The sequence below is a fragment of the Eubalaena glacialis genome, chromosome 9, assembly GCF_028564815.1.
Source record: "Eubalaena glacialis isolate mEubGla1 chromosome 9, mEubGla1.1.hap2.+ XY, whole genome shotgun sequence".
Classification (NCBI taxonomy): domain Eukaryota; kingdom Metazoa; phylum Chordata; class Mammalia; order Artiodactyla; family Balaenidae; genus Eubalaena; species Eubalaena glacialis.
The window spans coordinates 29,641,227-29,667,171 of NC_083724.1; the positions used below are offsets into that span (position 1 = coordinate 29,641,227).

At 34.4% G+C, this 25,945-nt stretch overlaps 1 protein-coding gene across 1 annotated transcript in view; it reads right to left on the reverse strand.

Annotated features, from left to right (window-relative positions):
* Positions 1-1,264: 1,264 nt before the first annotated feature.
* Positions 1,265-25,945, reverse strand: part of SMC2 (structural maintenance of chromosomes 2) — a 37,834-nt gene continuing 13,153 nt past the window's right edge. The window contains exons 8-17 of the mRNA XM_061201084.1: positions 25,458-25,593; positions 22,531-22,655; positions 18,111-18,304; positions 16,930-17,073; positions 13,537-13,731; positions 11,429-11,629; positions 8,973-9,089; positions 5,662-5,822; positions 2,478-2,625; positions 1,265-1,576 (exon numbers count right to left, since the gene is read on the reverse strand). Coding sequence (XP_061057067.1) covers positions 1,418-1,576; positions 2,478-2,625; positions 5,662-5,822; positions 8,973-9,089; positions 11,429-11,629; positions 13,537-13,731; positions 16,930-17,073; positions 18,111-18,304; positions 22,531-22,655; positions 25,458-25,593 — 1,580 coding nt within the window. The 3' untranslated portion in view covers positions 1,265-1,417. The remainder of the gene's footprint in view (positions 1,577-2,477; positions 2,626-5,661; positions 5,823-8,972; positions 9,090-11,428; positions 11,630-13,536; positions 13,732-16,929; positions 17,074-18,110; positions 18,305-22,530; positions 22,656-25,457; positions 25,594-25,945) is intronic.

Consider the following 25,945-nt stretch of genomic DNA (forward strand, 5'->3'; position numbering starts at 1 on the left):
TTTGGCAAACATTTGCCAAACATTTGAAAAGAAATATACTTACGTCTATTGCATGTGACACTGGACTTCCTGTAACTCAGCATTTACAGCTTTGTCTCCTTCTCCTCCCACAGTGGACAGAACTAATTCCATATTCAGTCTTTCCAATGTGCCCCACAGTATCAGTTACCTGGGTGTTATCTGACATGCTCAGATATGATATGAGGATGAAGGATGAGAAGTATTAAACCCAGGCCAGGAAGTATGAGCATACATTAGGAAAAGGATGCCACAAAGGAACTGAGACTCAAGTATTAAGAAAATGTGGGGCCAAAATAACATACCCAAGGTCAGATTAGATCGTGTCAGAACTTTCAAGATTTGGAGTTTGAAACACATGGTTCTAGGGACATACTAAGAGATACTAAGAACCATATATAGTATTCTTACGGTGTTTATTAGCGCCATCTTTTGAAATCTTAAAAGAAATTCATGGTTTTAAGCTGGAAAGCAGAGGACACGAAGAAATATAATAATCATCAAATTTTGAGTCCTTTTGGTAGAACAGCTGGATCTATTTATTTATATATATTGGCTCCTATATTCTCACTCACCAATAGATTGTTATTGATTGATTGGATTATGAAAAGTCTGACAAAAATCTTTGAAAATATTAGGAGACTTCAGATAAACTTGCAACAGAGAGCAGCATGCAACATACCTTTCTCCCAAGCTTTTATTAAAATACTCATAAAGATTTTTAAAAAGACAAGACTGCACAGACCAATTACTAAGCATACAGAAACATGATATTCAAACATCATTAAAATGACAGAAATCTTTTAAGATCTGCTTCCCATCTGAGTCTAAATCAAGGATCTGGCATTGTCCTCAAGGAACTAAAACCACAAATAACTCGGTGCATGCCTAATAGCTTTCTTTGTGTTCCCTTTGTTGGTCCAGCTACTTGCTTTATAATTCTTCCTTACCTGAATGACATTATTAGCAATAGAAAACACACAAATATTACCGTAGGAATTAGCTAATTATTAAAAGCTGATTATCAGCTATATTTATCCTATAATTTAATTTCATCTGTTTCTTTGTAATTTTGCTTTTACATACAAAATTTACCAACAAATATGTATCTCTGGCTCCCTAATATATAAAAGACTTGTGTAAGAAAAAACATTTGATGACATACATAAAATCACAATCACAGTAATTGGACCATAGTTAACACTAATTCAGAACAGAGGAATTTATGCTCATTTATAAGTGATTATATAAAGGAAGAGAAAATGGGTTAGGTAACAAAATGATACTAAATTTTTTATATGAACAAATTACATCAATCCCAAGTTCTTAAAAAGTTTTTATGTTTAAAAAATAGGTCAAGGTGAAAGAATAAATTTGTACTTTTAACTTCCATATGTGATCATTTGGGTCCTTTTGCCTTGGATTTGGTTTCCTTTGGAACTTTTCCATTTTGACACTGAGTAAATCTGGCTACTGTAGAAACACCATCCACAAACTTGGTTTTGAAAAGGACGTTTGCATTGTTGAACATACCTTCCTTTAGGGACACCACAATGAACTTAAGGGAAAAAGAAAAACAGCATAAAAAGTACTTTTTGCAGTATCCTTGAAGAAGTTCACTCTTTTTATACTGAGGTTAAGAATCATTTGGAGATATTTTGACTTTGTTATTGCTTTAAATGCTTGGCTCCATGCATATGCACATCCTCAAATGCAAGTAACAAGTAGTTATTATTAGGCACCTCAATGAATTCTTTCCATACGCAGTTTTAGGAGTCTCTTAATTTTACTTTGAGTACTTCATTACCCAAGTTACTATCTTCTGCTGGTTGGCTGCTTGTTGCTATCTTCTCCAGTAAGTATCACTGTCTTGTTGCTAGCTCTAAATGCCACTGTTAGCTGCTAAAAAACTGCCACAATAAATACACAGTCTATGATAACTATGGTAAGTGAAGCCCCCCAGAATTGTTCAATGCATTATCTATACAATCATATTTGGTAGCCTTAGTTCCTGCAGCAACAGTTCAATAAAAACAAACTGTTTTTAGCTTCAAGGGTTTTTTAAATCTACTTTCTAGGAGGAACGAAGAGTACCCCATCAAGTGCCACATGATTTTCTGATATATTTTTCAGATGTATCCTTGAAACAGTCTTGTTTTGATTGTGCATCTTCTGGCAGCTAGCTAGAGAAAATAATTACCCTAAAAAATTCCAAATTACAGAAAAATTAGATTCTCCCTCATGTTACAACCTGTAATTTATAATTCCAGGCTCTTTTCTTTAATAAGAGACAAAACCGTCTTTCCTTCTATACCCATTTGAATAGAAATATATTTAAAGAGATACATAACACCTTAGCATTCCTCAATCCTGAATATCTTATTTATATTGACGATTACTAAAAAAGAGTTTTAGAAAACAAACACTAGAACTATTCTGAGACTTTTTTTGGTTCTTACCTGAGAATGTGTGAAATGAGTACGTAGCATCTGTCCAATATTCTGAGTATGAGAAAGATCCAAGGCTGCATCTACCTCATCCAGGATGTAAATTGGGGCAGGTTTGAAGAGGAGCATGGACAGTATTAATGACAAAGCCACTAAAGACCTAAGAAAAGAAGGCCGAAAGAAAAGCTGTCAGAACTTGATTTTACCACTTTTTACCAAAGCACTGAAGCAAATCTGCTATCCTGTTATTATTATGAATAGTGCCGATTTAGCTGAAAGATAGATAGTTATAGAAAAAAGAATCTTAAGTTTCAAACTTGAAAACTTTTGTTTCATTAAAATGTTTCTTTTACTTTAGCTTTCCATTTTTCCCTCTCTTCAACAAGTTTTATTTTAAATAAAACAGGTACATATTCTTCTTTCCTGTCAGATAATTAGGATGTTATATTTGGCACCTAACCTTAAGAAAAGATCATATTAGTGTTAATAGTTTTCTCTTTCTCTCCCTAAAACTCTTTTTCAGTTCTTTTCTATATCCCCTTTAACGATAGCTGTTTTTGTTCTAGTCTGGAATGAAGAAATATAATAATTCTTATATTTTTCTTAAATATTTCATTAAAAAACCTTGTTTATTGTAATACAAATGTTTAGAATTATTTAAAAATAGTATTAAAATTACAGTAACATCTGTAGCACACTTAATTCTATAACTTCAGATATCTCCTGGCATGCAGCACTGGAGTAAATAGTCAGTCTAATGCTTACCGTATTCCAATAGGGTATTTATTAAGAAACATGTAAGTGGGGAAAAAACATTGTGTGTATAAGTAGAGGGGGTCTAGGAAGGTGAAACCAAAATTTCTAGCAAAGGAAATGAATGAAACAGTACAATAAAAACCAAACTAATTGATCTTTACTGCTATACAGGGTAGCTGAGGTCACTCAAGAAACCTAAAATTACTTTTCACTGTCTTTCTCTGTACCAAATGTTTAAGGCACTGAGCTTAAAAACAACTCACCAAGAGTTAAACTACTATGCTGGATTGTGGTATATCTGAAAATAAGTTTATATCATCTTAATTATGGAAATAATTTTTAGGTTCCAGTAAGAAAATAAGCATACATTCTCTATTTTCCTCAAAAAATTTTCTAGGACGTTGGCAAAAACAATTAAAGATGCTGTGATCTAAACTGTGGAATTCAACTTTGATTGACAGGCAGCAGAAGCTGTCTTTTTTGACTTAAAATATTTAGGAATTTTATCAATAATGAAAAATAAAGCGTGGACTTCTATTCATAAAAATGACAAAAGATTTCATAAGAGAAATTAACAGGTCTTAGTATTTTCTACATCCATAAGAGAAGAGTTACATGATGGCATAGAGCACATGAGAACAATTCAAGAACTGTGGACTGTACATCCTGCAGGGGAAAAAATACAAAATTAATAAGCGTCTTCAATTATATTGATATTCACAATTTTCTCTCAGGTTTTAATTATTTGGCTCTCTGCAGTTAAGAAGTTAGGCCAAATGACCTTCTAAGTTTCTATCAATATACTGATTGTCTGAATCACTGTGTAAGGCTGGGAGAAACTTCCCTGAAGCCCAGAATATGCTATTTCCAGTACTCTTCTTTCATTTATGTAGATCCAAGTTTCCATTTGGTATCATTTTCCTTTCACCAGAGAACGTCCTTTAACTTGTACAGTTCTGCCGGAATCAAATTCTTCCACCTTTTGTTTTTCTGAAAAAATATATTGCCTTCAATATGAAGAATATTTCTACTAGATACAGAATTCTAGGTTGACACATTTTTCTCTTAGCACTTTACAGATGTTGTTCCAGACTTCCGGCTTGCATAGTTTTTTTGTTTTAACATCTTTATTGGAGTATAATTGCTCTACAATGGCGTGTTAGTTTCTGCTTTATAATGGCTTGCATAGTTTTTAACAAGAAGTCTAAAGTCATTCTTCTTTGTTCCTTGGCACTTAATATGCCTTTTTACCTCTGACTGCTTTTAAGATTTTTCTCCTAATCACTGGTTTTCCGCAACTTTATATGACATGCCTTGCTGTGTTCCTGTATGTGCAGGAAGCGGGTATATGCATTTATCTTACCTGGGGTTCACAGAAATCAAGTATGTGGGTTTACAGAAGTCATCAAATCTGGGGCCATTATTTTTTTGAGTGTTTTTCGGTTTTACCTCTTCCTCTCCCTTTGAAACGCCAATTACATGTATGTTAGATCTCTCAATATTGCCCCATGGGTCACTGAAGCTCTTTTTGTTTTTACAGTTTTGTGTTTCTAAGCTTGGCTTGAATGGATTCTATTGATGATATGTCTTCAAATTGAGTCATGTTTCTTTTATTCTGTCGAATCCGTTGTTACTCTTATGCAGTAAACTTTTCCTTTCAGGTATATTCTTTATCTCTAGAAGTTCCACTGGATTCTTCATTGATAGCTTCCATTTCTCTCATCACATTCTTTTTTTCTTGTAAACAGTTAATGTAACTCTTTAACCTCCTTGTCTACTAGTTTCATCACCTGTCATTTCTGGGTCTGTTTTTCCTCTAGGTTATGAACCATATTTTCTCGATTTCTGTCTAGTAATTTTTATTAGATGCTGAACACTGTGATTATGTTGTTTACAGTCTCAACTTTGTTGTCTGTCTTTAAAGCATGTTGGGCCTGCAATGAACCTTTGCTAAAGGGTGTCTAAAATAGCCTTCACTTTAGGGATAGTGCAAATGTAATGCTAAGGTGTAGCTCTCTGGGGCTTCCCCAAATTCTAATCTGTTTCCTTCATTTAGTAAGAGTACTGGGCTTTGTGTGGGTTTCCCTCCCTGCATCTGCAGTCAAGAAATTGCTCCTAGGGAGAAAGCTAGGGTAAACACTGGACTCAGCATTTTTGTTTCATTTCTCTCAGGTATCTCCTGGGTTATCCATTTTCCAATGTCTGAAAGTAATTGTTTCTCATGTATTTTGTCTAGTTTTCTAGTTGCCAATCCTTATTTCTACTTTGTTGCCTACTATTTTAATCAAATGTCCTAACCAAAATTTGTAGTCTCACATATTAGGCTCCTTAAATTCTACATGCAAAGACAGCAAAGCAAATCTGAAGTAAAATTGGGAGGCAATGAGATGATGGACTATAATAAAATAAGAGGATTATTGCAAAGGGATTACTCACTCACCTCTGACCACCACTAAGTTCAGTTAGGTTTTCTTTCCAAGTATTTCCTAAGGCAACCTTAAACTCCAGACCATCCAGTACATTTTGCCCTTCTGGTGGTGCAAGCATAGCATTAGCACCGGGCAAAAGAGTGGAAAAAATAGATCCAAAGTCCTTGTTCACCTGGATAAAAAAATGATATTAAAATATCAGAGAAGGTTTTTCAAGAAGAATCAAATGATGTGTATATACGCAAACCAGCAGGAGCATTTCGTTGCCTGTCACCCTAGCTCTGAGGTTGGCAAGTTATGGTCCATATGACAAATCTGGCCATGCCTGTTCATTTATGTATTGTCTATGGCTGCCAGCAATATAGTCTAGTGGTTGCAACACAGACTATATGGCTCTGAAATACTTATCTGTCCCTTTCCAGAAAGAGTTTACTGAGCTTTGCTCTAACTTCCAGGGGAAACTAGAGGCTATACTTCTAACTCTACCATGAAGTTTTGATACAACAAAAGGCCATGGTTGCCGGAAACCTCAGAGACACACAATTGGATAATATAGGAGATTGAACTTTCAGCTGGAGAAGAAAAACAAAAACTCTTTTTGGCATAAAATGTTCTCTTAAAAAACTGACTGGTATGGTAAGGCCTGTGGTTATCAATCAGCTAACTTTAAGAAGCCTAAGATCAGGGTGAAGTCTAGGAGAAAAAGAGGCATGAAATCAAACCAGATCTGTTAAAGGTGTTCAATGGTTCTTTTCTATGCTTCTTCTCAAAGCCAAAGAAGTTAAGGTATCAAGGGACAGGAACAGGATTGAGCCCCAAAAGAAAAAGGCTAAAGAAGCTATTTGGCCTATTCCCATAAAGGCTCAGCAGAAGATTACACAGAGATTTAGGACCAATATTCTAGACTGTAACTGAGTAATTTTTGTGCATACACACTTGATCAATGACTGGAGAATTCAGCCATCTGTCTTCAAAAAGACATGACTAATAATCTTAGAGAGTTCAGCAGACAAAATGAGAATGTATACATGCATGCACACATGTGCACACACACACACACAAGGATTTGACATCCATGTTCTCTAGGGAAATCTCCACCTTCAAGTATAAAATTCAAGTGCAAATACACTTTTTATGAATATTTGTAGTAATAAGGAAATCTCCTAGACATAAACAGTCTCCTAAATATAAATTTACTAAGGAACACATATCTTAAGAACAACTGCACACATGCTAATATCCTACACAGAGAAAGTAGATTCTAGTTTTATCTGGGATAGATTTCCAGAGCTAGGCAAGGTTCATCACAATGAGGAGAGGATCGCTGTCTTTTCTAGGAGAAAGACAGAAGATAGCATAGTATTTATAAACAAACACCCTTTTCTTTTTAAAAATTTTTGACCAGGCAGGATAGAGGCAGCTCAAAACTAAGACTACTAAATGCTACTAAATCCCAAAGATGACCATGGATCCCATGTGGAAATTCCTCCAAAAGGGAAAAGACAAACTTATCAGTTAATGGGTAGAGAAGAATATAGATAGGAAATAAACTGAATTTTGAAATTCCAATAAGGCTAAGAAGGAAACAAAAAAGCAAAAAACACAACCAGTGCCTAAAATACTCTGGCTTTGTGAATCAACTATACTTGAAGCCATAAGGAAGTAATGTAATGCTGATAGTAATAGTACCTACTTCATTAGGTTACTCTGAGAATTAAGTGAGAAAATTAATAGGAGAATAGTGCCTGACATATATCATAAGCACTCAATAAATTTACTTGCTTTGGGAGAACTTTAGAGACTGGGGAAAAATCAGTTTAAAAGATAAATTTGTACTCACACTAAATCCAGGAACCATGGGAAAAACAAAAGACAGAATCTCTCAGATCTAGTGTTAAATCCACATATTGTGCAAGAATAATGGGGCCAACTTTTTGCAAGCATTTATAAAAAGACAAATACTACAGGGAGACTGAACACTGAAAATAAGTTGTAGAGCAGGAAAAACAACGCAATTGAAAGACATAATTGTTCTGCCATTACCAAAAATAAAGTTCCCGAAGAATTAAAAAGAGAAAAAGAGGTAAGGTGCCAGTTAAATCCCAGAGGCCCAGGCTTGTTAAAGTACCAAACAGCATAGTAACTATGGAATCTTTTGAGGAGGAGTCTTTTTCTATGGTAGATATAGGAAAACTTCACAGAAGAGGCTAAGGAATTATCCTAAAGGTGACAAATCTATGCAGCCAGGGAAGTAGAAATAATAGTAAAGAACCTTGAAATCTGCCAAAGTTGTCATAAAATAAAACAAAAATGGTAATTGGGATTCTGCTGCATATGAATCCTGGAAATGAATACTGAACTTGTTATTACCCAGTTCGACTTCTTAAAAAGCAACAAAAGGCAATTTTAACTTTAGTTCTAATTAGGAAAAGAGAATTCCACTTTTTCTACCTTTTGACTGTTATGATATTAGGCTATGTCACCTTTCTATTAGGCTATGTCACCTTTCTAAGCTTTTGTTTCCTCATTTGTAAAATAGAGATAATAATTATCAAAGTTACGGAATTAAGATAATTCATGTAAAATGACAGAACTGCTCTTAATTTAATATAATTATATAAAATTAATAATATTACTCTACAATTACATAATTATTAATCTAACATGTATAAAAATCCTTTGCTAAAAATCTAAGAATGCCTAATACTTATGAATTCTGAAATGCAATTAATTTATAAGTGGTAAGGAATACACAATCTTGCTATAGAAACATTCTTAGAACTAATATTTGACCTCTGTGAGTCTGGGCAAGAGAAACTGAAGAGCTAAGAACTGAAGGGGTCCTTTGGAGAGGTTTTCCAACAATCAGAGCTTCCCCAAATGTGAAACAGATAATGCTTCCAGTTTTAAGCAGAGGATGAGTGGGACTATAGCAGATACTTGGAAGAAACCTAGATACTGTCCAATATTAGAACCTATGATCTCATGAGAAGGAAAGAGGGTAAACAGTAACCCAGACCCGGCAAACGATGTAAGAAGGAAAAATGTAGAAATCTAGAAAATTAGAAATTTAATATAGCTTAGGAACCAGAGAAGTAGACTATGAGAGCACGATGGAATGACACGACTTACCTTGCAAATCAGTAGGAAAGTCCAAAAGGAAAAAATGCTTTAAAAAGCCTACAAGGTTTTAATTAAGGTCTGAGCTGTGCCTCAAACAAAAATTAGCTATTTCAAATTCATCTTAGAGTACAACCCTATTGACTTTATCTTTCATCCTTGCCTCATACAGAATAAATGATACAATTTTTGGTTCAAATACCTTTTGCCAAGCAATATTTAGGGCTTGGTTTTTCTTCTGGTCAAGGTCTTCTATAGTTGCAAGGATTTTGGATTTGTCATTTTCTACAATTCTCTTCTTCTTCATCAAGTCATTATACTAGTAAGATAAAAGGCATACTTAATTGGGAAAACACAAAATTTTCTTTATATTCTAGAATTCAGTCAAGAATAAAGAGATTTCATTATTTTTATATGCTATATATACAACTCCTATTTACCAAAAAGATATACATTGAGTTATAATGTAAGCCAAATTAAGGAAAGTAAATATATCATCTATATGTAAAATTCAATTACTATAACTGAGAATTTATAGGACAAGCTGTTGAAATATTTTGACTCCACTAATATTCCCTTATCTTCCTAGCAGCCAAGGCAAAAAGGAAAATTTGTCATATGTAAACTCAAAAGTAGCCCTGCATGCTCAAGAAGCAAGGTCAGTCTTAGCAGTGACACAAATAAAATTTTAATTCTTCACCATGATGTATAAAGTCCTACATAAATTGGATCTTATTTATCTCTGAATTTTTGGCATCACACTCCTCCCCAGGCTCCAGCCATATGGTCTCTTTTTTTCAATTTCGTGAACAGAATAAGCTCACTGTAGCCTTATGGCCCCTGCATTGTTCTTCCTCTATTTCTGACATAACAGGTGCCTCAAGTTTCCACTCAAACATCACATCTTCAAAGTAGCCTTCCCTGGTTAATGCAGAAATTTACTGAAAAAAATTTTGAGGGAGGCAACAGAGGGAGAATAAACCATGAGCAACAGCAGAACTTTCTAAAAATCCTTTTAACTTATTTCTCCTCAAAGCCTCACATTTCAAGGAGCTTCAAATTCTCCCTGAAGAACTCCAGCCAGTCTTGCTAGTTTCCTTGCCAGCCCTCTCCTTTGTGGAGAGGAGGCTTTAGGAGGTTGGCCATATTTTTATCCTATTCCTTGCATAATTCCATATAGTTTCTTATATGTGGTGACACAAAATACAACAAAAAACAAAAGGCCAGCTGCTGATCAACAATAGAGCCTTCCTCTCTGGTAAGGAGATGGGAGTTGGTAAATTCTTTTAAAAAAATATTAGCCCCAGTTATCATTATCTAATGGAAGCAAACAAGTAAAAGTAAACAAGTTTCATGATGTTAAGCAGCTCAAATTCAGACAAAATATTTCCTTTCCAAAAAGATGCCATATATTGCAAAGCTTTAATGGAGAAATGTAAACCAGCAGGAACATTTTATAGAGAGATCACAGCATGTGCATTATTAGACTGTTCAGCATCTAACATAATATAGATTCTCTGTAGATACTAATGTCAATAACAGTTTAAAAAAACCTGTTACCAAAAAGTTTGTTAAAAGTGATTGAGCTCATAAGTATTTCCATTTTTACAGAGCTCTCATTAACTCTGTCATACAAATTCAAACAGAATTTTACAGAATTAAAGAAGGTATAATATAAAATTACTCAGATTGCTATTTCCTATGGAGTCATCAAGAATAGGAACTGCTTTCTCCTTTGGGTTTTTCTAGGGACATGCAGACTATAAAAGGTAGGGGAGATGGATAACATTATCAAGTAACTGAGAGCATTAAAACAGAGAAGACGCTGCTGCATTTACAGATTAGTAAAACAGTGTTTATGTATATAACAATTTTAGCCATTTACTTATGTGATGGTTCCAGCATATACTGGAGTCAAAGGAAGACGGTAGTTACGCAGTGACTGACTGTGAGGAGGCAGACAGCAGGATACAGGTATCCCCCACTTTTCGGAAGTTTGCTGTACACCACTACTTTTACAAGAAAAGGTAAAAAGCACAAATAGTGTTCAGCATGTGTTTTGCAGTGAGCCCCTAGAGAAGCAGCACACACCCCGAGCAGGGAGAGTGGCACCATCAAGCTCCTCACAGGGGACAACACTCAGCATCTCAGCATTAAGCCGCCAGAGCTTTGAACTGTGTCTATGAGCATCTGTGCTTTATCTCAGTTTATTTTGTGCATCTGTTAGCAAGATGTGCCCTAAGGTAATTGCTTCTTTGCTTTATACCATTTCACAGGAATAGTTTCACAGGACTGGCGCTACTTTTGGACAGTGGGGGAAACCTGTACTCTATTTTTCAAAATCTTTCAAAAAGGCAAGTGAAAGAAATGATGGAAATGTGAAGAGCTAACATGATCAAAAATGTTGTTTTTATTTACACCAAAAATAAGAAAGGAGTTGGAAAAGTCAGTCAAGGTAAAACAGAATATATAACTGATGATGCAAAAAGAATGAAATAAGAAATAACTGAAAAGGGAGAAAAGGAAAACGCAAAGAAAACAAGTTATCAAAAGCATCAAGTAAAAGACTGACTCTAATAATTGCCTCAGGGGTCATATGAAGCCATCAATGCTACTCATATTCTGAAGTGGCCAAATAGTCATAGCAAAGTGACTTACCCGCTCTTCAGCTTCTGTCAGTACATTCATAGCTCTCATGTTGACATTTCTTCCTAGTTTCTCCTTCATTTCTTGCAACTTCTGAAGTCTCTGACCAGCTTCTTTTGGGTTGTTAGTTTTGAAATCATAGGTGCTATTGGGTTGCCCAAAGAGGTGTTTCTCTGCATTAATCCAGTCATAATCTTTCAACATTTTGGACACCTAGCCACATGCAATAATGATAACAGAATGATATCATTGCTTACAAACCCGTATTTAAATATTAGTTTCTTAAATATTCACTAATTTTAAACCAAACATTTTGGAAAAAAATCCCACAATGACACATTTGGAAAAAATGAGATTCACTGTTGACAATGAACCTATAATAAGTATGAATATTTTTACCTGGAGGATAGGTAAGAAACTTGAGACTATACAGAAAAAGATCTTCCTATTACTCAAGCATTCGAGTAAGAGCCAACTCAAGAGAAATAGTTACAAAGTGTGTGTGTGTGTATACACACACATACATATATAGAACATCTCCATTATAATGAAATATAAGTCAGATGAGGCTCCAGATTTTACCAAATTCAATCTATTGCTTCAAAAAAACAACTTGTGAAAGTTAAAAGTCTCATAACAATACTTAAGTCACAGATTTGGTAAAATCATGGAAGCCTAATCCTGAGTGATATCTAATAATTCTTCTGGAAATTATAATCTAAGTAAAAAACTGTCCTAAATATTGACTCTATCCCCTTGTCACCCTCTTTTGACAAGGCACAGTAAAATACTTCTTCATATAATATAACCAATTAAAGTTTTTTAATTATAGTGCTTAAGGAAGACTTTCTTCTACTAGAATTGTTCCAGGTTGGTTCTGACTGGTAGAATCTAATCCTCGTCAATCATCCTTATTAATTCCATAGGTACAGTCTCCCCGCTAGAATCCAAAGTAAAATAATCATTTCTTTCCTGCTGATCTGTAAGCTCTATGAACACATTCTGTGTTCATGTTGCTCATTCTTATATCTTTAGTGCCTGGCATAGTATGCAATAAATATTTGATAAACATGTATTTCAAAGAATCCTTGACTTTTTAGCTGTTCCGCTTACAAGTCCTTCTTTCTACCCCCTTCCCTTAATTGTAAATAAAGTCCCCTAGCAATCACCAATACTAGCATTTTCAATTATTAAAAAACCATTAACAGTAATATTAGCATTGGTAATAATTCAGTGACTCCACTAATAGGAGGCTACTAGGAAAGCAATACTAATAAAATACTAGGATATTATGACGTGGCCATAAAAAAATGTTTTTTAAACCAAGTAATGAACCTGAACAGATACTCATGGCTCTTTCAGAGAGGGTGGAAGACTGTTTTGTATGTTCTTATCTTTTTGAAATTAAATCTCTTGTATTTTTATGATGTTAAAAAGATTTAAAAGGCACCCAACTGTTACACACCAGTAAGAAAACATGCTGAGTGAATGACTAAGACCACATAAATGCAATCTCTTAACTAAACAACGAATTTCTACAAAACCATGTATTTTCTCTAAAGTACTTAAGGCACTGTGACACATGAAAGAAAGAAACTTCAAGAGTGACCAAGAAACTGTGGGATAACTTCAAAAAGATAACTGCTTGGCAAAACATCAGATTTCAAATGAGGCTGCTAAAACTGACTATAACCGATCCTCATAAGGACATCCAGAAACCAATTAAGACGTTATTTTAGAAGTTGCCTGTGTATATTTCTCTGTGAGTTCCCTAAATTCAATTTACAATAAGGTAAAGAATATATATTATTACTAATACATTAATAATTAGTTCTATGAGCAACTGGGGATAAAAACCAGTCGTTTCCATAGGAGACCACTCAATATTTGGTTAAAAACATCTTGGAGATGGAATAAACACCTGAAATTAAATTTAAACATAAAACATTTTTGCCTCTTGGTGATTGCTAAGGAGCAGTTAACATAGTTGTAAGCCTCAAAATTATGTTACACAGTAGTTCTGCCATTTATAGTAAGGTCTTCATTGAGCAGGTTACCAGAATATTTCAACCCAGAGGCAAAAATTTGATCAAGGGTAAGAACGAACAACACAAACGTGCCTTTGCAGCAGCATCTTCAGCTTCCCGCTTATGTTTGCTGATGTTGTGGTCCAGTTCCTTAATTTTAAGCTGAGATTCATTGTTTTGCTCCTTATGTTTTGCTACTTCTGCATATTTAGCTTTAACTATGCTGTCTTGGGCTGTTATCACTTCTTTTTGCTTGGTCACCTCTTCTTGAGCTTTATTTACTAACTCCTGAAACAGATAATTAGAAGACAACATATAGCAAGGTAAGATGGAGACATTTTTAGTTTACGGAAAGATCATCTAACAAACAGACTTCTGGGCAAGATGGCAATGTGATTACAGACGGTAGTCATCTAACCCTCTACATTTTATATCCCCATTAAAATGACTAATGAATTTACAGATAAGTGAAAACTTGTATTACCACTAGGGAAAAAAAAAAAAAAGGATGGGATGTATTGTTCATGCTGAAAGCAACAATGTTTCTGCAAGATACAATGTAACTGGGATCACCTCCAGGAGGAGGGACTACTGGACTCTGACCTGTGAGGTCTCTAAAGAAAGTGGCATTTTGGGGAGTTTACAAGATAATCTGACAGACTCCCAAATGACATTTATTAGGAGAGGCAAAGAACAGGGGTGGAAGCAGGTAAGCTGGCATTTGTTCCTTTCCCTTCTATAGAAGTAAGCCATAGGGACTTTACCAGTGGCAGTAGAAAGTCAGTGTTTGGTTCTAGCAGAGGGATCAAAACGGAGATGTGGAAGAGGAAGAGAAACTTTTTTGATGAAATGGATCTGTGGCACCAAGAAAAACTTCTTGCTTTGACTTTTACTATCCCCTACCTCCCAAGGCTGAAGTTATTCAACCTCCAAAGTGATAATTACAGCTGGGATTTAGTCTATCAACTCTCACCTCCTCCCCCTCAAACCTCTTTGCTAGATCTTAAAAGTCCTTCTGGTAAAGATATGGTCACAGACTCACACAAATGTCTGAAAACAAAAAAACCTAGCTCAACTCAGATTTAGGTAGAGGGAAAACAAATAAGTAGAACAACCAGCTAAAAGACTCTGAGGAAGAACAGATCTCTGTAAGTGATGAAAAGCACCAGTAAAAATTTAGGAATTTTTTAGGCATGCTCATTAGAAAACAAGATCATTTTGATCAGTAAACAATACTTGACATTATGGTTAGGTTATGAATGTGCCATAAATGCTTTAATTTCCTTATAATGTTTAATTTGTCTTACTAAAGGTCCTTTGCAGGAGGAAGATAAATCACAGCATTCATCTAAAAAACCCAAAACAAAAACCCATGACAAAATCGTGTTTATGAAGAAGATTCTCTCATGCCTAAAGGTTGAAGATTGCATCGCAGGTATGACTGTTTCAATCTTTACAATGGTAAGAAAAAAACAAGGAAATCTATCACTTAAGATTGAGCAAAAATAAAATTTTGGTTTTGTTTGAACCTAATTAGTTAGTAGGCAATTTCTCTTCTTAGCTCCCTGAGAGTGTCCTTAGTTACTCTTATCAGCAAATGGAAACAATTTAGAATGTAGAGCCTGAAAGAACAACCTTTACAAACTAAGTGATCCACTTTACAGTTTTCCATAAAGAGAAATGGATGCCCTCTTTATAGAAATATGTACATGTTTTGATTTTATCTTTATTTAGATTAAGGAAGAAGTGGCTTATTTTACTTCCACATTTCTCTTTAGAAACATGACATCTAATTTTTAAAAATTCCACAACATGATGTCCATGAAAGATGGTAGAAAATATGGAGGAATGAGATGAAGAGATTAAAAGACAAGTCAGAAGGCAGAAAAGAAACTGTAGAAAATGTAATCAGCAACACAAAACACAAAGCTGAAAAGCATTTCTATCCCTTATCTTCAAAAAAAAAGTAAAGAATTGTTATTCTGCTATTGGTTTGATAAATAATGTGTTAAAAAAAAAACAAAACAAAACTTGAATTTAACCACAAACAGAATGAAGAGGAAGGAACTACTTTCTAAAACACTGCATGCTACAACAATTAAAACAATCATCTCAAGGGAGAAACAACAGAAAATGTAAAAGCTGATGACAAAAGGCAAAAACACACTTTACTATAATGTAGGTAAAATGGATGGAACTCCCCTGTTAAAAGCTGTTATATTTTTAACATGAAGATCAATGATATATTACTTACAAAAACAGTATCTATATAGCCACACAACAGAACACTTAAAAATGAAAGTTATATTGAAAAAACAAAAGTGGGTACACTTTGTACAGCATGGTGACAATATTTAATAACACTACTGTATATTTGAAAGTTGCTAAGAGTACATCTTGAAGTTCTCAACACAAGAAAAAAAATTCTGTAATTATGTATGGTTACTAGACTTACTGTGGTGATTGTTTCACAATGTATGCAAATATTGAATCATTACGTTGTACGCAGGAAACTAATATAAATGTTATGCTAATTATATCTCAGTTTTTAAAAGGAGTAGAAATAATATGAAATAAAACAGGATTCAAGTTCAGAATTAAAAAAAGGGTCAAGAGGGTATCCAATATTCATGAGGGACCATTTCTAATATTTGTAGGTAATAGAAATGTCTTTATAACATTTGAAAGCCCCTCAGCCCCAAATCCACCCTTTACTTCCTGCTTCTGAGATGGGGACATTTCTCCCTTGCCAGGTGCAACAGTATGAAGCCTCATCAGTAAAGGATGCTATAGGGACACTGTAGAAGGAAGGGGCTTTACTTCTTGGTCCAATGTGCTTTTCTCAAAGGCAAGCTTGTCATGTGCAGGGGCTAGCAGCTTTCATGGCTTCCCCTGGCATCCCAGCATGTCCGCAGGCTGGGCACCTCCCCATGGCCAGTCCCCATGGCATCCTGGAAAGCTATTTCCCAGCAAGTGCCCCTGTGTAGCACTTTCCTATGCATGATTTCCCCTAGTACTCCACCAAACTCCACCACCAGTGGGCCACAGTTATCTTCTCCAAGTAGATGTGGTTCTCAGCCCTGCAGGTAAAATGGGGCTCCTTTCCCGATTTGTTCCTTCCAAAGGGGCACTGCCTCAGCCTTATGGGTAACGCTGTTCCCTGTATCTGCTGTTCGTATAGTCTTTAGAGTTTTCTTTATCTCTTAGAAATCAATGCTGCATCATTCCAAACTCCTGTTATAGTTAATAATTTTTATTTAAGCTTTGCCTGGTCAAATTACTATGTAGTTTTTGTCTTCTGAATAGACCTGGACCAAAACAATTAGTAATATTATTTCAGGTCTCTTTCTGGATTGGTACTCATCATTTTAACTCATCACGACAGGAGTGAAGAGACTGAGACCTCTAAAGTCAAACATCTTCAAGCCACCATTTCAGAAGTAGATTAACATTTGTAATTTCTCTAATATGATTAGTAAATCTTACCTTATTTTTAGCCACCTCAGCTGCCATTACTGCAATCTGACCTTCATAGGATTTGATAGCTTCATTTACAGCTTCAAGCTGTTGTTCATTGGATGCATGCTCTCTCTTGAGCTCTTCTAGCTCCAGGGTGATAGCTTCAACTTCCTATAAGAAACACAGCATCTGGGCATTCAATAGGTTATTAAGTACTGAAAAATAAATACATGTATGTCAACAAAATTAGTAAGATTCTCAAGCAAGTAAGACCCATAGCTTAGTTACTCAACTACCAAAACATGTACGCTACTTCCAAAAAAGAAAGGGGAAAGGAAATTTATTTTTCTGTATTAAAAAAAAAATGACAAATGTACATACAATTTTTATGGGTTCAAAGAACTTTGTATAAACTATATCCTTTATCCTTTTATTCCTATAGGGATAAACAATATACAGTTCTACATAGCAGATAAATTAACAGAGGTAAAGCCTTTTTAAAACAATTATTCAGTGACAAAAAAATTAGTTTCTTAATTTTCTTCTTTCCCATTATAGCCTTTAGTTCTTTAGAAAATACTGTGCAAGCTATGAAAGAATCATAAGGTGGGTTAAAAAAAACAAAAAACAAAAACTATGAACAAAGTTAGACTTAAGTGAAATTGTACAGAATAGTGATTGAGCACAGCCTCTGTAGACAGAAAAACGCAGGTCAAATTCCAGCCTTGGCACTATCCAAAAGATATAATCAGATATCACCAGTCTATGATCGAATAGCACTTTGTAAATATAACATGCCTGGTCTTACATCATTCTTTCACAGTGTATGTATGTTCACAAAGATGATCAAACAGAAATGTCAACAGTGAATCTCTGATACGACACAGCTCTGCGTACATGATATGAGCTTTGGTCTACTCTTGAATGAAACATTTACCAAAAGGCAACTTTGCTCTTTCTCCAAAATTAGCAAGCCAATGCAACCCCTACTCAAAATTATATAACACTTAATTTCAGGGTTTCAGAGTAAAGCATATTTTAATTTGACTCATAAGATGTGTAATGTGTCTCCTAAAGAAGTACATCTCACTTTTGGATTTTGTGATAAATACCGATGAATAAGGCCAAGGCCAACCAATGGTGCTCTACCACCTTCAGTTCTATTCTGATGTTAAAAGATTAGTTCCATTTCAAAAAACAGTTATTACCTGTTGTTTTTCTTTCATTTTCTTGGTAGAAGCATCTGCTTTAGTTTTGGCACAATCTAGTTTTTTCTGTGCATCCTTCAGTTCTCTCTCTCTTTCAGCTTCTGCGTTTTTCATTTTATTCTCCAATACTTCGTATTTTTCTTCTGCTTTTTTTTGAATTTCTTTGGTGTTTTTTAAGGTCTCCTCACTTTCCTCTGCATCATAAAGCAGGTAAATATGCCTATGTGAGGTCTTCCAACAACTATTAACAGGTATAGATATTAATGGCTTACAAACTCAACTTTTAATAGAAGAAAAGGTACGGAAAGTTGGAGCCAAGAGTTTAAAAAAAAAAATTAACTGTTCTAACCTTATTCTAGAAATGGTATATTGAAACACAGATCACGCCTAAGAGCCATACTTGAATTATTATCTAATGATCTGTAAAGAAATTATTTCCAATCACATGAAATTGAGTAACATAAACTTTACCTACAACTTAACTTATAAAAAGATCACAGACCATCTTTTTATATGCCTGTATGCCTCCTAACATCAGAACTGAGTGTGTAACTATGGTATTTTCTTTTTATTTTAGTTATAAGAAAGCTTACAATTTACTTCATAAGCAAGCTTACTTAGTGTTCCTTGCTCCTTTATTTTTATTCAAGGAATCTCTTATTCAAGTAGAGAAGCACTGTGAGAACATGTCTAGGATGACGCATAGGAAACATATTACCTCTAAATTTATAAATTTAAAAATAAAAAAAAGTAAGATAGAATGAGCATGTTATGGTCACAACTGACATACACTGTTAAGCGTTAGGCCCTAGGTACAAATATAACCCTAAAAGCCATGATATTAGACAATTTCCTATACTACTTTTTTCATTGTAGAAATGTCATTCCAACAAATCAAAAGAGAAATAAAAAAATACTTTGTCACAAATGAAAATGGAAATACAACATACCAAAACTTACATCAGATGTAGCAAAATCAGTTCTAGCTAAGAGTGAAGTTCATAGCAAAGTTCATAACAATAAATGCCTACCTCAAGAAACAAGAAAAATCTCAAACAGCTTTACACCAAAAATCTGTTGTGTTTCTATACACTAAATAATCCCATTTACAACTGCATCAAAAAGAAGAACAAACAAAGCCCAAAGTTAGTAGAAGGAAGAAAATAACAAAGATCAGTGTGGACATAAATGAAATTGAGACTAAAAAGAAATAGAAAAAAAAATTAATGAAACTAAGAGCTGGTTCTTCAAAACTGCCAAACTTTTAGCTAGACCTAAGGAAAAAAGAGACTCAAAGTCAGAAATAAAAGATGAGATGTTACAACTGATACCACAGAAATATAAAGAATCATAAAAGGTTACTATGAACAATTTTACACCAACACACCAGACAACCTAGAAAAAATAAATTACTAGAAAAGACAACCTATCAAGATTGAATCATGATGAAACAGAAAATCTGAAAAGAGATTATTAGTGAGAAGATTTAGTAAGTAATCAAAAACCTCCCAACAAACAAAAGTCCAGGATTAGACGGCTTTACTGGTGAATTCTAACAAACATTCAAAGAATAATTAATACCAATCCTTCCTTCTCAAATTCTTCCAAAAAGCAGACAAGGAAGAAATGGTTCCAAACTCATTTTGTGAGGCCAGCATCATCCTGATACCAAAACCAGACAAGGACGCCACAAGAAAAGAAAATTACAGGCTATTACTCCTGATGAACATAAATGCAAAAATTCTCAACAAAATTTTAGCAAACTGAATTAAACAATACATTAAAAGGATCATACACCATGACCAAGTAGGATTTATTCCAGGGATACAAGTATGGTTCAACATCTGCAAATCAGTCAGTGTGATACATAATATTAACAAATGAAGGATAAAGTCATGGTCATCTGAATAGCAGAAAAAGCATCTGAGAAAATTCAACATCTATTTATGATAAGAACTCACAATAAAGTGAGTACAGAGAGAACATACCTTAACATGATAAAGGCTATACATGACAAGCTCACAGCTAACATCACACTCAATGGTAAAAAGCTGAAGGCTTTTCCTCTAAGATCAGGAAGAAGATAAGGATACTTGCCTACTCTCCACTTTCATTTGACATAGTGTTGGAAGTCCTATAGCAACTGGGAAAGAAAAAGAAATGCATCTAAACTGGAAAGGAAGTAGTAAAACTGTCACTATTTGCAGATGACATATTATAAATAGAAAACCCTAAAGACTCCATCAAAAAACTGTTAGAAATAATAAGCAAATCCAGCAAAGTTGTAGAATACAAAATCAATATATAAAAAATCTGTTGTGTTTCTATACAATCCCATTTACAATTGCATCAAAAAGAAAATACCTAAAAATAAATTTAACTAAGGAGGTGAAGGACATATACACTGAAAACTAGGAAACACTGATGAAAGAAATTGAAGAAGACAGAAATAAATGGAAAGATATTCTGTGCTCACGGATTGGAAGAATATTGTTAAAATGTCCATACTACCCAAAGCAATCTACAGATTCAAGTCAATTCCTGTCAAAATTTCAATGGCATTTTTCACAGAAATAGAATAAACAATCCTAAAATTTGTATGGAACCACAAAAGACCCTAAACAGCCAAAGCAATCTTGAAAAAGAACAACAAAGCTGGAGGAATCATACTCCCTGTTTTCAAACTTTATTACAAAGCTAGAGTAATCAAAACAGTATAGTATTGATATTAAAAACAGATCAATGGAACTACTGAATAGAGAACCCAAAAATAAACCCACACATACATGGTCGATTAATTTATGACAGAGGAGTCAAGAATATACAATGGGGAAAAGACAGTCTCTTTTATAAATGGTGGAAGGAAACTGGACTTGCAAAAGAATGCAACTGGACCACTAAGACCATACATAAAAATTAACTCAAAATGGATTAAAGACTTGAACATAAGACCTGAAACCATGAAACTCCTAGAAGAAAACACAGGTGGTAAGTTCCTTGACATAGGTTTTGATGATTTTTTGGATTTGACACCAAAAGCAAAAATGAACAAGTGGGACTACATATCAAACTAAAAAGCTTCTGCACAGCAAAGGAAACCATCAACAAAATTAAAAGGCAAACTACTGAATAGGAGAAAATATTTGTAAATTATATATTTGATAAGGGGTTAATATCTAGAATATGTTAACTCATACAACTCAATAGAAAAAAACAACCAAATTCAAAAATAGGCAGAGGATCTGAATACACATTTTCCACAGAAGACATACAGACGGCCAACAGGTACATGAAAAGATGTTCAACACTAATCACCAGGGAAATTCTAATCAAAACCACAATGAGATATCACTTTGACCATTAGAATGGCTATTATCAAAAAGATAAGAAATACCAAGTGTTAGCAAGAATGTGAAGAAAGAGCACACTTGTATACTGCTGGCGGGATTGTAAATTGGTGCAGACACTATGGAAAAACAGTATGGCGGTTCTTCAAAAAATTAAAAATAGAACTATTGTATGATCCAACATTCCACTTCTGAGTATTTGTCTGAAGAAACCAAAGACACTAACTTGAAAAGATATCTGCATCGCCATTTTCACTGCTGCATTATTTACAGCAGCCAAGACATGGAAACAACCTAAGAGTCCACTGATGGATGAATGGATAAAGAAACTGTGGTATACACATACAACAGAATATTATTCAGCCATAAAAAAAAAGGAAATTCTACCATTTGCAATAACATGGATGGACCTTGAGGGCATTATGCTAAGTGAAATAAGTCAGAGAAAGATAAATATCATATGATCTCACTTATAACGTGGACTCTTAAATATCCTAGCTCGTAGATACAAAGAAAAGATTGGTGGTTGCTAGAGGCAGGGGTGGGGGAGGTGAGTGAAATGGATGAATTTTTAATTTTATAAAAGAGAAAAAAAAAGAATGAAAATACTAGTGGGGGAAATAGGTCTGTGAATATTGTCCTAAGGAACAAGACAAATTTAAAACTACCATATACAATTAAATTCTGATTAAAGGTATAATATAGGTTCTTAAAATTTGGGACAGAGATAGATATAAATTGAATTACACATTAAAAAATTCTGTATAACAAAAATACTATAAACATAAAGCTAAAGACAAGCACATAACAAAAAAGATATTTGTAACGTGGTGACCTATAAAAAAATCAGTACTCTTATGTATGAGAACAATAAAAACAAGCTATGAGCAACCCAATAAAAAAGGGCAAATTAACAGAAAATTATTAAAATATTTAAATTGAAAAATATTTTTTAAAATTAAAATATTTAAAGTAATTAATGCAGATAAATATATAATAAACACGAGAGCTTCTAAATACCTAAAGTAAGGTTATCAGTAGAAACAGATTAGCACAGAATGTTTTTGTCTTACCAATGGTTTTTTTAAGAGCATCTAATTCTTCCTGTTGCTTGTGATATGAGCTTTGCTGAAGCTTGGTTTGTAATAAATCTGCCTCCTCAGTTTTCATCTCCCACTGCTGTTTTAGTTGGCGATACCTTAAGAAAGAGAACTTTATAATAAATGACAACAGTTTTTCTGATGTTTGAGACATGCTTTTAAATAACAGGCTCTTACCCAAAACAAACTCATACAACATAATATAAGATGCCACTGGTTACAAGACTCGTTTTGATGACTTCCACATTTCTGAGGCATCAATTAAACTCAAGTTTGACTTGGTTACTGAAGGTAAACAACCCTAAATGACCAAGACCAATAGTAACTATCCAGAGAAATATTCTTAATTTTAGAAAATACTAATAATCTTTGAATAAATAGGTTTCCTTAAAAATAACTCCTCCCACTGATCCTTATCAAAAAGAAAAACTCCGTAACAGCTCCCCATCACAAAAATAGAATACATAACAATTATATAAAATTTCAAAAATTTTGTTATTAATCCCTAGTTTCAAATGTTAAAAAAAATAATAATGTTCCCTACATTTTGTAAGGAGACTGGTAGTTTAAAATGGCACAGTACTGAACTTAAACATTTGCAAAGCACTTTTTTTGCAAACCCTATAATTCTCCCCCAGTTCTGGATGCTTCAAGTTATTTCTTTGGAAGGTATTTCGCTAATTCAGCTGCAGTGAAATTTTAAATTACAGTAAATTCAAAGGTTGCTTGTCACTAGAAATTCATGAGGTTTGAGGACAAAGTAAGGAAGCAACTTATAAAACATAAATACTCCCTTGAGTATTCTTGTCTGAGACTGCTTGACAGCAATTAAAAAGCCATAATTTTTACTTGAGTCATTTTCCAACTCATTTAAAAACGTAAAGTGTAGAAATGTGAAAAAAGATATAAGCTATTTTCCTGATACGATCTATGAAAGAATGGCTTTAGTTGACCCTTCCACTCTCATTTTTCAAAATCTATTTCTCTTCCTTAACCTCTGGGCCACAATTAGTCTACAAGACAACTCTGCAGAATAAATGATCCAGTATTGCTCAACAAAGTTAACAGTTCCAAGCCAAATGTGACCACAAACTCATTGCCTTGACAGAGCCTCCACATATCAGAGAAATCTTTTTGTATCTTTCTCACAGAAAAAGTTCATTCGCTTTATGGTTAATGTATGTTAATAAAGGTAAAAGGCAGGCTTTACATGTATATAATGTTTGAAAGTGGGCATTTTGATACAATTTACATCTTGGAATGGCCACTTTGACTTACTGTAGCAATCTTTTCCATACAATACTGTGTCCCAAAAAAGTCTTGGTACCATTCTAAGTTTTGATGATTTCAGAAGATGAATGCCAAAAGTTTACAAAAAAAAAAAATCACTTCAAGTTTTTTAAAATTAATTAATTTATTTTTGGCTGCGTTGGGTCTTCGTTGCTGCACATGGGTTTTCTCTAGTTGAGGCGAGCGGGGGCTACTCTTCATTGCAGTGCATGGACTTCTCATTGCTGTGGCTTCTCTTGTTGCAGAGCATGGGCTCTAGGCGCCTGGGCTTCAGTAGTTGTGGCTCGCAGGCTCTAGAGCGCAGGCTCAGTAGTTGTGGTGCACTGGCTTAGTTGCTCTGCGGCATGTGGGATCTTCCCAGACCAGGGCTCGAACCAGGAAGTCCCTCATTTCAAGGTTTTTATCTCTCTCTCTCTCTTTTTTTAAGCTTTATTCAGTATTGTGAATTCTAAATAAAATGTTTGATTTTAATTTTATCTCAGTTCCCATTTGCCATCTTCAGAGTGACTAGAAAAAAATTACAATTAAGCTCTCAAATACTGTCCTTAGTAAGTTTGTGGCATTTATACTCCTGAAGCTTTTACAGCAAGTAAGGACTGTTCTCCTGGATAACCACACGGCGAGTTCACTCACATCATTCCGGTATTTATTCAACAGTCTTCTTCTCAGTAAGCCTTTCCCTGCCCACCCCATATAAAATTTCAACACCTCTTTCTTTGCCCTGGATAGTTCATACCTCCTTTACTATTTTACTTTTTTCTTCTTAGAACTTAGCATTATCTAACATACATTTTACCAGTTTAACTTTTTATATTGTCTGTTGCCCCAGCTACACATATCAAAACAAGATGAAGAGATTTATGTGTTTGACTCCCTGCTATATTCCCAGCTCCTCGAAGAGTACTTGGCATGAGGCACACAACAGTAAATAACGTTAAGTGACAAAAAAAGGTTACATTAAATAGCATGGTACCAATTTTGAAAAAAAAAAATGGCATACACATACTGTGTCATACACAAAATATGTATCATACACAAACAGAAGTAATGTTGAAAAGTACGCACACATACCTATATCCACACCCACACAGAAAATACACTGTAAGTAAACACTTTAATTCTAGCAGTGACTTTTGACATCAACTTGTTTAACTTCTCCATAGGAAACTTAGCAATCTTCATCTACAGGACAGCCATAATGCTGCAAAACTTAGCGCAGACACCCAATCGGCGCTATAATATTACATCATTTCAAATCAAGGACTCAAGTATCCTCTGGCATCAACCTCTAGAGTATCTATGGATTTCCTCACTAATCCCAGCAGAATGTTAACAGAGTAGATCTCAGCAGAAAAAGAGGAATATTTGGCTGATTTTTCTTTCCTTCTTTTAATTAGCTTTCCCCAATTTCTTAAAACAAAGACACTATTTATATAAAAAAAAAAAACTGATAAACAAGTTATCAACTCACAACTTATTCAATAATACCAAGGTTATTATTAAAAAAAGTCAGTAGTATTTCTTTAAATAAAATTTTCTTTCATCTTCTACCATGCAAATCTTTGACCAAGAAAATTTTTAAATACAGCTTAATCCAACCAAAGTCTTACTTTTCAGCAGTGTTTTTAAGACCTGCTAATTCCTCTTCTAGAGCCTGTAGCTCATTCTCCTTGATTCTCAGCTCATCTTGAACATCTTTGAGTTCTTGAAACTTGGTTAAAATAGAAGCTGCCTGGGATCGAGCACCTGACAGAGGCAAATTGAAACAGGCCTTTGACACCAAGTTACCACGTATTTAGTAAGCAATAAAAACTTTTCTGAGAGAATTATACTTGAAATAATTCAACAGCCAATCTTTAGTAAGTTTATGAAGGTACAGAATTCACTTCATCATTTGAATCTTAGGGCATACATACTTGATAACAAATAATACTTCTAAGTAGATGTGATGGATTATTTATTCAAAATAATCATTGCCCTTGCCTACTGGGCCCATTTCCCTCTCTACTGTCATCAGGCTTAGCCATGTGCTTTGCTCTTGCCAATCAGTGGGAAATGTACCTCTTCTGAAAGGAAGCTTTAAGAGGCAGCACATAAT